At 48.1% G+C, this 12848-nt stretch overlaps 2 protein-coding genes across 3 annotated transcripts in view; both read left to right on the forward strand.

Moving 5' to 3' along the window:
• LOC115944613 (pyruvate dehydrogenase phosphatase regulatory subunit, mitochondrial-like) overlaps positions 1-583 on the forward strand; it is a 5106-nt gene extending 4523 nt beyond the window's left edge. Inside the window, exon 7 of the mRNA XM_081807869.1 lies at positions 513-583. Within this exon, the coding sequence (XP_081663995.1) occupies positions 513-583 (71 nt within the window). The remainder of the gene's footprint in view (positions 1-512) is intronic.
• The window catches only part of PDPR (pyruvate dehydrogenase phosphatase regulatory subunit), an 18375-nt gene continuing 5566 nt past the window's right edge, over positions 40-12848 (forward strand). For both annotated transcript variants that reach the window (XR_014140798.1, XM_081806351.1), the window contains exons 1-7: positions 40-834; positions 2691-2846; positions 3043-3176; positions 3550-3698; positions 4144-4256; positions 5913-6007; positions 7353-7442. Coding sequence is in view for 1 of the 2 variants with exons in the window: in XM_081806351.1 (XP_081662477.1) it covers positions 726-834; positions 2691-2846; positions 3043-3176; positions 3550-3698; positions 4144-4256; positions 5913-6007; positions 7353-7442 (846 nt within the window). In the remaining variant the exon portion in view is untranslated. The remainder of the gene's footprint in view (positions 835-2690; positions 2847-3042; positions 3177-3549; positions 3699-4143; positions 4257-5912; positions 6008-7352; positions 7443-12848) is intronic.

Raw genomic sequence — 12848 nt, forward strand, 5'->3', positions numbered from 1 at the left:
AGTCAGAAAGGACAACTACTGTGTAGTTGCACTTCTCTGAGCTACTTGGAGTGCCAGGGTGGCTGCCAGGGCTGGGGCAGCGGAGTGGAGAAGGACTGCTGGCTTCCCAGAGGGAGTTTCAGTTGGGGAAGATGGAGAGTTCTGGAGATGATGGTGGTGACAGTCACACAGCAGTGTTGACGTACTTAATGCCCCTGAACCTCCCACATGAAAATGATTAAGATGGTCAATTTTATGTTCTCTTTTGTTCTGTTATGTTCTGTGTATTTTATCACAATTAAATTTTTAAATTTTTATTCATGAGGCCATTTTTCTTGAGTGACTTGTAGAATGGCTCTGAAAACTCTTATGGAAGAGGAGTTACCAAAAGTGTTTGGAGCTGAGATGTGGTCAGATAGTTGTATAACCTCCGAGAGTTTTCCAGAAAAAAACCACTGGATGGATAAATTAGAGTACATTTGTATATTTTAGTCTTTTTTCATAGATGTGGCTTGTTTTATAGCACTTTCTAGGGAATCTTATTAGAGCTAAAATCATCAGCGGTTTTGAGAACAATAGATGGATCCATGATCAGAAAAGTTAAGGAAATTGCCCAGAATTTCTCAACCAGTCTGTGACAAGATGGGATGTTTCTGTTGGTTCTTGATTCCTCCTACAGTTAGGAGAGTGTCCCATCTGAGGTCTAGCAACTTTCCCCACGTCTAAACAGGTACCTCGCTGAATGGATGGTGCACGGTTACCCATCCGAAAACATCTGGGAGCTGGACCTGAAGCGTTTTGGAGCCCTCCAGAGCAGCCGCACCTTTCTGCGCCACCGGGTCATGGAAGTCATGCGTGAGTGGAGCTCAGTCCCAGTTGCGCCTCGTTGAAGGTTTCTTCCCTGGGGCCTCTTTGATCAATCTGAGGGGCAGTTGTTTAAAAATTGCTCCGAGTCAAGCTTCTGATATTTGGTTGAGGCCTCAGGCCCCGTGTGGTATTTATGGAACCTTCTCTTTAGTATATTGTCTTTTATTTACCTCTGGGGCTAGGAAGAATAGGCCTTCCGGGTGGTAGTTGCTGTCCACCTCCCCTCGGCAGCTCCTTGTGGATGCCTGGGGTTGTCTGCTTTCCACTGTGCCTGCAAAAGTCCCCGTGCCAGGTGAATGCTCTCACTCCCTACTTGATCTCTGAGATCATGATTTGCTTTCCAGGGCAGAGAATTTGCCACGTTATTCTCAGAGCTTCAAGCTTCTCTTAGTGATTTTTGTCATTAACTGTTACGTGCTAACAAGATAGGAAACCACTTCTCGTGTAAATACAAAACATACGTTTTCGTTCTCCTTGTTCTTCCGTCCAGCTTTGAAGGCCTCTTCATTTTAACTTGGTACTCTACCTTGTCTCTGATTTACTTTCTAGTAAATCCTTAGGGTCAGCTTTTGTATCAGGAATTGAACCAAATCAGACTGTCATTTCACTGCCCTGTACTGAGGAACAATTGTTCTGAGACTTTGCCAAAATATTCCTAAATATTTGGGGCATATTTATGCTCACAGCCAAGTTTCTACATTGGCTGTGAGCACCATTCTTGATTAACAGTGAACTCTTGGTTTAGTAGCAGGGGGTTCCATTCATGATGAGGCTTTTGGATAACGGATAACCTTCAGTACCCGTGTGCTCACTTCTAGCCTGGGGCAGAGAACCGTTTGTGGAAGCCAGAGGGCCTGGCAGCAGTGTGGGTGGCCACTAAGGTTCTTTAATTTTAACAATTATTTTGGTTAAAATGTTGAACTGCTATAAGTCCTGACTTCTCCAGCCATAGTTACTTTAGAACCTGTGCAAATCATAATGGAGCATAAGTTTCTCCTTGATGACATGACACTTATGGTGGCCGCCTCTGATTCTCACATAACAGGAATCGCAGGCACGACAGAAAGTGGGGAAAGGGTAAGTAGGACCTTAAGTGTGAGAGGAGACTGAAAAATCATCACAAGATAAGGCAAGCAGCGTGGCTCCCTTCTCTTGAATCTCTCAGCCTCCTCCCCACCCTGCCGTCCCTCTTGTGTGGAATGCCGTGAGGTCAGGTTTTCTCTGTGCAAGGGACTCGAGCTCACACTCTGGCTATTTTTACATCTTGCTGTTGCAGATTAGACCCTAGGAGAAATAAATTCTGACTCTAGCTTTGTTATGTGAATTTGTCACTGGGCCAGGACTATGCAACCTGTCCGATTTCAGAGCCACCAAATCAGGGTATGCTGTGTGCCCTTTCACTTGGGAAGCAGGTTAGATGCGGGAGAGAGAGGTCTGTAACAGTTCTGAGGTCTCAGCGACTCGGGCCCTGTAAGGAAGCACGCACCATGTTTTCACACGTTGTCGCTCCCCGGGTGCTCTGGCCATGCAGCCTTCCTCTCTGCTGTGGAAGTCTGACCGTCCTCCCGTTGTTTCTGCCTACTGATTCGAAACGATGATTGTGAACAGAGACCTGGAGCTGTTCTGTGACTCACAGCTGTGTAACCATGGAGGGATGATAGCAGCTCTTGCAGCATGAGTCTTTCTTTTGGAGCCGGCTTGTTACACGGGGTACCGTTTTCGGATTAGGCCCTGTTAGCCTGGAGAGCATGCTCTTGTGAATAGGAGCAAGTCCCGAATCTCGTGGATGCTGTGTTCTCTGCCCTGTGGTTTGGGCTAGCAGAGACTGTCCTTATCTGTTCCAGCTCTGCTGTACGATCTGAAGGTTCCCCGTTGGGACTTCCAGACCGGGAGGCAGTTACGCACCTCTCCTCTCTATGACCGGCTGGATGCACAAGGAGCCAGGTGGATGGAGAAACATGGATTTGAGAGGCCGAAGTACTTTGTGCCACCAGACAAGGGTAAAAAGGGCCATTCTCATTTTTTTCCTTTTTGCTTTAAGAACCAATAAAACCCATTTTAAAATGTATTATAGCTAGAATGTGTTCCTAGAAGAATAAATAAGAAAAACCTGTCACACTCTACCAAGCTATACATGGAGGGTCCGCAATATAAATCTCCTTTTCTCTCTTGCTTTTGTTGTTTTCTGGTCCACAGACCTCCTGGCATTGGAGCAGAGCAAGACGTTCTACAAGCCAGACTGGTTTGACATTGTGGAGTCTGAAGTCAAGTGCTGCAAAGAAGCTGTGTGTGTCATTGACATGTCGTCTTTCACAAAGTTTGAAATAACAGTAAGTGCTTGGGAACCAAAAGAAGAGATTAGGAACCTTTGCATATTCATTGAATGCCCCCCGTTTTTCATCTGTTACTTTAAAACTGCTTTTGTAAGGACTGTGGTATATTTTAGTGTTTTATCTGTATTATAGCATTTTTCTAAATTTTTAGCTGTTTCTGGGTTGTAATCTGCTTGCAGAGGCCCACTTACCATTCAACTCAAGAGCTAGCTTTCTCTAGAGCTTCTTGTGGTGGAGTAAATCCGCAGGCAGTGTTGCCCGGGGACTGACGAAGGGAGTCTCGTCAGCAAGTCATGCCGCCCGTCAGACGGTGTCACCCGGCCACGTGCTCTGGTGCTCACGCTGTCTGCTTTGTTCCCTAACCCTGCAGTCCACCGGGGACCAGGCGCTGGAAGTCCTACAGTACCTCTTCTCCAATGACCTGGATGTGCCCGTGGGCCACATCGTGCACACCGGCATGCTCAACCAGGGTGGGGGCTATGAGAACGACTGCAGCATCGCGCGCCTGGGCAAGCGCAGGTGAGGCCCGCGGCCGCCCCCCCACGCCATGCGGCAGAGCCGAGCACCGGGAAACCCGGTTACACCGAGGACAAAGAGGTTTCTGTCACTCATGGCCTGTTCATTGGCAGTGCGGTACAAACGGAAATCACAAGGAAAGGAAAGGAGAAGAAACCACCCCAGATTATATAAAACTCCATGTGGACAGAGCAGTCACCCTAGGGGGCGGAGACGTTTGCTTACGGTAGTAGGTCTGTATGCTCTCTTGGCACCGACAGGAAGCCCAAATCTTCTGCTTTGTCCTGACGTGGTAGATCCTGGAATTAGGTGCTGCTGGCCCTCTCTGAAAGCTAGGAGTCCACTTGCTGGTCTTCTGGTCATTGGTTGCTTTGAAATGAGTTAACCTGCCTGCTTCCTGACCCTTTCTCTGCTGCCTGGCTTTGATTACTGTCCGTCTCCCTTTCAGTTTCTTCATGATTTCCCCCACCGACCAGCAGGTCCACTGTTGGGCCTGGCTTAAGAAACACATGCCGGAAGACAGCAACCTGCTTCTGGAGGACGTCACCTGGAAATACACCGGTAAGGGGGCCCTCTGGGGTCAGCTGCACAGGAAAAGGCCAGCCTGTCCAGATTTGTCTTCTCCATTTGCCTTCTATTTGACATTCAGAAATGGGGGTCAGAGTGAGAGGCGTGCAAGAGGTTTTCTGGTCGCACAACATTGATCTCTAATACCCCCGTTTTTGTCAGTGAGGTGTGGAGTGAGTTGTGCTTTAGTTTTGGTTTGTTTTGTTCACTGCTATATCCCCTGTAGCCAGCATGGAGTAGTGCAAATATTGGTTGAATGAATGGGAAAGTTGTTTTGTTTTTTTTTTTTAAAGATTTTATGTGTCTGACAAAGCACCTGGGTGGCACAGTTGGTTGGGCATCCGACTCTTGATCTTGTCTTAGGTCATGATATCAGGGTTGGAAGATCAAGCCCTGCGTCGGGCTCATTGTGGAGTCTGCTTGAGATTCTCTCTCTCCCTCCCTCTGCCCCTCCTCCCTCTGGCGTGCATGCACTCTCTCTCTCTAAAATAGATAAATCTTCCTTTAAGAAAGATTTATCGGGGCGCCTGGGTGGCTCAGTCATTAAGCGTCTGCCTTCGGCCCAGGTCTTGGTCCCAGGGTCCTGGGATCGAGCCCCGCATCAGGCTCCCTGCTCGGCGGGAAGCCTGCTTCTCCCTCTCCCACTCCCCCTGCTTGTGTTCCCTCTCTCGCTGTGTCTCTCTGTCAAATAAATAATATCTTAAAAAAAAAAAAAAAAAAGATGTATCAGCGGACTCCATGCTGAGCCCTGAGCCCAGAATGGGCCCCAATGAGCCCAACACGGGCCCTGATCTCACGACCCTGAGATTGTGACCTGAGATGAAATCAAGAGTCAGATGCCCAACCAACTGCATCACTCAGGTGCCCAGAAAAGTATTTTTTAATTTATTGCTTAAGTATTATTTTCTTCAAAATTTCCCCTTAGCTTTTTTAAGTGAGTGAATAATTTTGGGGGATGACTTAATTTCCTGATCGTCTCCTCCTCAGCAGTCCTGTGGGGGAGCAGGCCCCCTCCACGTCCACATTCTTGGTTTAAGGCCTGCCCCTCCCACTTCACTAACACCTGCCCTTGTCCCCAACAGGCCCTCACTCCCAATTCATCATGGCACCAACCACGTTTTCCTTTTTGCCACCAGACTGGCAGACTGTGGGAGCAAAGCTGTCTAGCCTGTGAGGACGGCTGACGTGCGGTTACCACCAGCTGCCGTCACATGATGGACTCCAGGGTGGTTGGGCGGCTCTCCTCAGGGCTCTCCTCCCGGTGCAGATTTGGGAGTGGGCTCTTCCCGTCCCGTGGCAGCACTGGGAAGAGGGAGGCAGTGGGAACTGTGCGGGGAGTTCATGGCCAGGCCTGGAAGCGGGCTCTTGTCACGGGCCAGGCCGTGGTCGCACGACCCCAGTGTCGCAGCCGAGGAGGCTGTGGGGCGCTGTCTGCTCACCAGCAGGCAGGAGCTGCACTTAGCAGGCCTGTCGAGGGGTGTGTTTGCCAGAAAGGAGGTGCTCTCTGTCCGCCCTTGGGTTGCCTGAGCAAAGGGTTGCTGTCATGGTCTCAACACCCAGGCCTGGCAGTAAGGGAGCAAGTCCAAAACAGACTTTGCTCTTGGGCTCAGCTGTCACCTGGACTGGCATCTCTCGTTCTTTTCTGTTTAGCCCTCAATCTGATCGGTCCCCGAGCTGTGGATGTGCTGTCTGAGCTGTCCTACGCCCCTATGACTCCAGGCCACTTCCCAAGTCTGTTTTGCAAGGTGGGTGCTAATAAAGTTTTAGTTTTTTAAATGAGTAGGGATTATTTCTTTTATAGGGATGGCAATAACATGTTCTTACTACAGCATCAGTGCCCACAAAGGGTGTTGTGGTTTTCATTAAGCAAACAAAATGAGTAAATTGATTTATTTTTCACTCTTCCAGGTCTCCCTATTCAGTAAGCATTAGGATATCTTTCAAAGGGATTTAACTTCTCTGATTATCAGCCCTATATATTTATTGCTTTGTGTAGCAGTGGATTAAATTTTGTAAGTTAAAGGATTATGACACGGATGCCAAAACATTCTAGTTAAGGTCAGGTGCCCTCTCTCCATGCAGTGCTTCCCCCTTTCCCTTCACAGGGTAACTTCTGTGTACTGGCATCTCTAGGGGAGCCGCAGTCTAGGTGAATCCCTGAAGAGCTTATGTAAGTTTCTTATATTTGGCAACAGTAGCAACTTGTAACTGAGTAAAAGAAATGGCAACTGAATACTGCTAAGAGAGGTCCAAACGGACCAGTGGTTTGGTAACCTGTAACAAACAGCTGGGGGACGGTTACTGATGAAGGCTCTGGGAAGTTCAAACCCCAGCTGGGATCTACCTACTGACTGTACAGTTTTTTTTCTTCATGGCGGAGGGAAAGCAACAGAAAACTGACCGTTAGCCATCAGCAGACCCTCGCCTGCATGGTTTGCTTCCTGCACGAGGGACCCACGTGCGTGAGCCTACAGAGTAGCGTGTCGGGCTCCCCGTGGGAGTAGTTTGCTACGGTGCCATCTGGGACCTGCCACTTCCAGGATAAGAACAGCGATTGTGTCAGAGGCCCGTTAGGTAACTGAGCCGCCGTAAACACATGTTGAGCATTAGAAGGCCAGCCTCTGACCCCAGAGAAGCAGGTGCACTGTGTTCTGTGGCCATCAGGTGTCCTCTTTTGTTGGACAGGTGCCCAGGACTTGCCAAATCCCCCGGAGAAGACATTTACCCGGTCTTCGTTGCTCCTCATGCCCCTGACTAAACTTAACAAACCGTTAGCAGGATTTTGTGAAAAGAAATGTTTCATGCTTGTTAAGACTTTGCCTCCACTTCCCACCAGCAGCTTGGCTGGCCCTCCTCTCATCAGAAGAGAGACTGCAGAGACAGTACTCCATCCCTGGTGACCCCAGTACTTGGAAACAGACCACTTTGAGGATGCATTTCTTTCATTGACATATATGTCCTTTAGGCTCAAACAGAGGGTGCAGAGCTAATGAGAGGGGTTCACGTCAGGTGGTCATCACTTTAAGAAACGTGGAGGGCTCACTTCCTCTGAAGAGTCTCCATACTCAACTTCTCCTTTTGCTTCCACAGGAGATGAGTGTGGGCTACGCGAATGGCATCCGGGTGATGAGCATGACTCACACAGGAGAGCCGGGATTCATGCTTTATATCCCCATAGAGGTGAGCCTCCCGGAGGAAGGCGGCTGGCTTTCCCACGCCTGCTGGGCCCTGGCAGGGTTAGAGAGCCGGATCGGACCGGGCCTTGGGAATTGAGAGAGGCTGCAGTAGAGGGACTTCAACATTTTGAACTAAATCATTTCCTTTTTGAATAGGAAATACATTTACACGGTTTAAAAATCAAAATCTGTAGGAAGGATTTAGTGCCACCTGACCAGTTCCCACCAACCACCACTAATGATCCAACTCTTAGTTTTTGTAGGTCATGTCGGAGATTCTGTGCATACACAAGCAAGTTCAAAGACACTCCTAACCCTTTTTTAGAAACACAGTTGGAAGCATACTGATGTTCTTCTTGATCTCTTAATAATGTATTGTAGAGCTCCTTCCCAGGCAGTACCTAAAGAGGAGAGCTTCCTCCTCATTTTTTATCCGTGGTTAGTAATCCTTCACCTCGCCGAATCCTCATTTACGCCATCAGTCTGGTACCAATAGACGTCTGTTTCTGTAGCGCTTTGTAGTGCTTTGCTGGTACAAGCAGCTGTGTGTACGAGTCTTCCCGTGGCGCGTGTGCGTGCGCGTGCGTGCACGTGCGCGCGCCCGCGCCGCTTTCACCGCAGCCGGTAGGTGCGGCGCTCGCACTGCGCTCTGCTGGGTGTGAGATGAAGCCGTTTCTGAACCCATTTCCGAGTAAAAGCTCATCAGTAGCACTGACGCACTCCTGCCTGCCTGCGCCCCATCCCGTTCTTCTGACCTTATCCTGCCTCCTCTGCCTCTTGAACACGCTGCTCTCCAGCCCCGGGGGCTTCGCACTCGCTCGCGCCTTCCCTGGCCCGGCCTTCCCCCCGAGAGAGGCTCTCACGGCCGCACCTGCTTCAGGGCTTGTTCACATGGCATCTTCCGAGGCGGCCGTACGGGCGCAGCCTCCACCCCACGCCCGGCTCTCCCGCTCCGCTTTCCCTGTGTGGTTTTGCTGCACGGCTTATCACTGTCTGATAAAATGTATTTTATTTCGTTCATCAGATTACCCTTATTTAAATGTAAGTTCTCTGGGGCAGGAATATTTAACTTTTATATCCCCAGCACCTAGAGAAGTATTTGGCACATAGTAAATGCTTAATAAATGTTGCACGGATGAATGTTCTGGGCATACCCTCCGTGCATTTTTGTATTGAATGATTGGTCTTTTTACCAGTTTCTAGGCATTGTCTGAATCAGTCCTTGCTGTTGAGGTGTATCCCAGTTTGTCATTTGTCGTCTTTTTTTGAGGATTTTATTTATTTTAGAGTGTGCACAAGGAGGGGACGGGCAGAGGGGGAGAGTGTCTCAGGCCAACTTGGCACTGAGCAGAGAGGCCAATGTGGGACTTGATCTCAAAACCCTGAGTTCGTGATCTGAGCTGAAACCAAGAATTGGAGGCTTTAACCACTGAGCCACCCAGGTGCCCCCCAGTTTGTCGTTTGTCTTTTTTTTGCCACATAGGTTTTTGTTTGTTTTTTAATTATGAGAAATGTTTCATACGTTGCAGAAATTTTTTCAATTTTTATGTAATTGAGTTGATCTTTTGTGCCTTCTAGAGTTTGATGCATAGAGGGGACTTCTCCAGGATTATAAAATTTTTTCAGTTTTCTTCTAGTGCTTTTATAGTTGTGTTGTTCTGTTGTATGGGTTTGTGGTTTTTTTTTTTTTAATATTTCAATGCTCCATCCTTTTGCAGTGTCTCTTGCTGTACTTCATGAGATAGGATCAGACTTTTTTTTCCCATATGGATAAACAGATTTGGCATTCTACCCTTACCAGATCCTAAATTCCTCTATGTATTTGGGTTTATTTCTGGACTTCCATTCTGTTCCCTTGGTCTATCCATAATCAAGATCACACTGTTTTAATTACTGAGTCTTTATTATGTATTTTAATATTTGGTTTGCTCTTATCTCCCCTTCATAGCTTGGAAAACTCTGGAAGGAAACCATTCATGTTTCCTTATTTCCCCTTGGAAACTATAATTATCTAGTTAAAAACACTGCATTTTTTGGATTATGTTACCATTTATACATTAGAAGAACTGACATGATGTATTGAATCTTACAAAGACTGCCTTTTAGTTTAGTTCTTTTTTTAAAGATTTTTATTTATTTGACAGAGAGACAGTGAGAGAGGGAACACGGGGAGTGTGAGAGGGGAAGCAGGCTTCCTGCTGAGCAGGGAGCCCGATGCGGGGCTGGATCCCAAGACCCTGGGATCATGACCTGAGCCAAAGGCAGACGCTTAACGACTGAGCCACCCAGGCGCTCCGCCTTATAGTTTTTATTTAAGTTTTTTTGGTGACCTTTCAGAGGTATTTTTAAGTTTTCTTCATGTAGATGTTACAATATTTTGTTGTTGCTGTTGTGAATGAGAAGGGTGTCTTTGTTCCATTATCTTCTAAGTGATTATGATTTTTTTTGAAGATTTTATTTATTAGAGTATGAGCACAAGGAGGGGGAGAGGGGCGAGGGGGTGGGGTGAAGCTGAGCCGGGAGCCAGATGCAGGGCTCAATCCCAGGACCCTGAGCTGAAGGCAGACATTTAACCAACTGAGCCACCCAAGCACCCAAAAGTGATTGTGATTTTTGAAAGCTATTTTTTCTATTGTAGTCTTTATTTCTTACTAATTATCTTATAGTTGTTCTTTAGTTGAGTCCCTGGAATTTTCAGGGTCCAATCTTAAATACATAAATAGTTTTTTCTTAACTTTTATTCCTACAGTTTCTCTTGTCCAGTTGTGACAAGGCATAGGGATCCTAGGCATCATTGTCTTGTTCTTGATGTTAGTCACATTACTTACAGCCTTAGGCTTTGTTTTAGTTACTAGCTGAAGCATGCATTTACCATCTCATGGAACTTTATGTGCTTGTCCAGACAAATATAACAATATTAAGATGAAGGGATTACTCACGGTTTGGGAAGAGTTGGTACAGAGGTAGTTGACTTGTGCTTGTACAGGTAGGGATCGAGTCTGAATTTGCCACTTGGATGCATGTGTCATGAATTGGCCAAACCCGATGAAGAGGGGGAGGCTCTGTGGCTCCAGCAGCTTCATTACTTGAGCCTTGGTTTCTACCTCTGATTATCCTGGGCTGGTCCCGTTTTTTATTTTCCATGAGTCCAGGAGGTGATTTGTGCCATGCCTGGGTTCTTTTCAAGCTGGCTTTTGTCCTCAAGGAGGTTATACAGTTGACCCTTGAATAATGTGGGGGTCAGGGGCACCCACCCACTCAAAGCTCCACATAGAACTTTTGACTCCTCAAAAACCTGAACTGATAGCTTACTTTTGACTGGAAGCCTTACTGATCACAGAAGGAGTTGATTGATACATATTTTGTGTGCTCTATGTATTGTGTACTGTCGTCTTATAATCTAGGAAGCTAGAGAAAGTGTTAGTAAAATCCTAAGGAAAATACATTTACGGCCCTGTACTGTATGGAAAAATCCACGTAGAAGTGAGACCCACGCAGTTCAAACCCATGGGAACTATACTTGTCAGCTATACTTGTCTCTTTGAGGGAAATGTCTCCGAAAACATGGTGGCAAATGGCAGATTCTTGTTCTGTTCACACTAAATCCCCAGCACTTAGAAAATGAGGACATGCTGGGGAGTTGTTTTTCTCACCTAACCAAGACTAGTCACCTGCTTTAAATCTCTCTTCCCTGGCCTTCCTCTTAACTCCAGTATCCAGCTTGAGACTGGAAAGCACTGAACGGAAGGCACCAGGGATGAGGGCCCTTTATTAATGTCGTTTCCCTGTGAGTGTCCCCCCCACCCCCATTCAGGGGCCCGGCTCGCTCATACAGGTGCCACAGCTGTGTGTGGATTCGGTAACACGGGGGCTCTTCTAGGGGCTCTTCCCCCGGGCCACGTTGTCCTGACCACCGTGGCTCGTTCAGTAGATGCCAACTCAGCCCAAGGAGTGCGACTGGCAGTGCATCGGAGCCCCCCCACCCCCGGGGGAAGAACTGCAACGCCAGGGAAGCCGGGTGTTTTTCTGGTTTTCCATTTTTTTTTTTTTTTTTTTAAAGATTTTATTTATTTATTTAAGAGAGAGAGAATGAGAGACAGAGAGCATGGGAGGAAGGAGGGTCAGAGGGAGAAGCAGACTTCCTGCCGAGCAGGGAGCCCGATGCGGGACTCGATCCCGGGACTCCAGGATCATGACCTGAGCCGAAGGCAGCCGCTTAACCAACTGAGCCACCCAGGCGCCCCTCTGGTTTTCCATTTTTATTGAGCCGTCGTGGGCACACGTCACTGGTCAGGTTTCAGTGCGCAGCCTGGTGGACGGACAGGTCCCGTGAAAGAACTTCTGTGCTGAGTTTCATGAGCGTCCCTCGACTCAGAGATGCTGTAAGAAGCACTAAAGGGGTTTTCCTTGTGATGAAGACACTTAGGATTCACTCTCTTAACTTCCGCATCTGTCACACAGCAGGGTCCCTGCCAGGGCCATCAGGTGGTTCGCTCCCTCCCTCGTTCTCATTTGTCTCCTACCTGGAAGTCTGTGCCTTCTGCGCCCTTCCTCCACTTCCCCTCCTTGCACTTCCCAACTCTCGAACCACAACTCTGGTCTCTTTTTCCGTGAGTTTGCGTTTCTTTGTGGTTTTAGATTCCGCTTAGAAGTGCAATCGTACGATATTTCTCTGATTTCTCGTCGTTTTGTCCATGTTACAATTTTTAAAGCAAATAATGTTGTCTGTTCTGGGCTTTAGATTCCACATAGCGTGTTTAGGTAGGGATTGAACATTTGCTTTCCGTTTGGAAAACTTTGTTTACTTAAGCTATCCAGTACTTACAGTTTCTGGAACCGAGAAGAGAATGCCACGAGAGGCTGGCTGTTGTGGGACACGGGTTGGGGCGCGCTGCCTTCCTGGCTCCTCTGGGACTTGATCTGGGTCTCCCGATGTGCCATCATCTGTGACCAGTCAGACTGTACACAGAGTTGTCTGTGACCCACATTTCATGGCACAGGCCGTGCATGAGGGGTCACGGGGATGGTGAGTGGGGCAAGAGAGCAAGGGGCAGAGGAGCGGGCTGTTGGAGAGGCAGTTAGGGGCCTGGCCACGGATGGGGTGGTCGGAGTGCATCTGGGATTCGCACTTGAGGACCGCTCCCTGTCCTAGGCTCCATAGAGAAGGGATATGGGTACTGCTTTCATGGAGCTTAAACTGGGGTTAGGGGTGACCCTGGCTCATGACCCCTGGGCTGTAGTGATTTGTTGTGTCAAGGATGAGACATCTTGAGAATTTCGTACACCCTTCTGCCTTGTCAAGGTGCAGGCGGCCCGCCATCGGCACTGCAGACCCAGCCCGTGTTGAATGCTGCAGGTGGGCGGGTCACTGACCTTTGGTCTCCCCCTCTAGTATGCCCTGCACGTGTAC

Source organism: Leptonychotes weddellii, chromosome 16 (genome assembly GCF_054177405.1).
Source record: "Leptonychotes weddellii isolate Sample4059 chromosome 16, ASM5417740v2, whole genome shotgun sequence".
Lineage (NCBI taxonomy): Eukaryota > Metazoa > Chordata > Mammalia > Carnivora > Phocidae > Leptonychotes > Leptonychotes weddellii.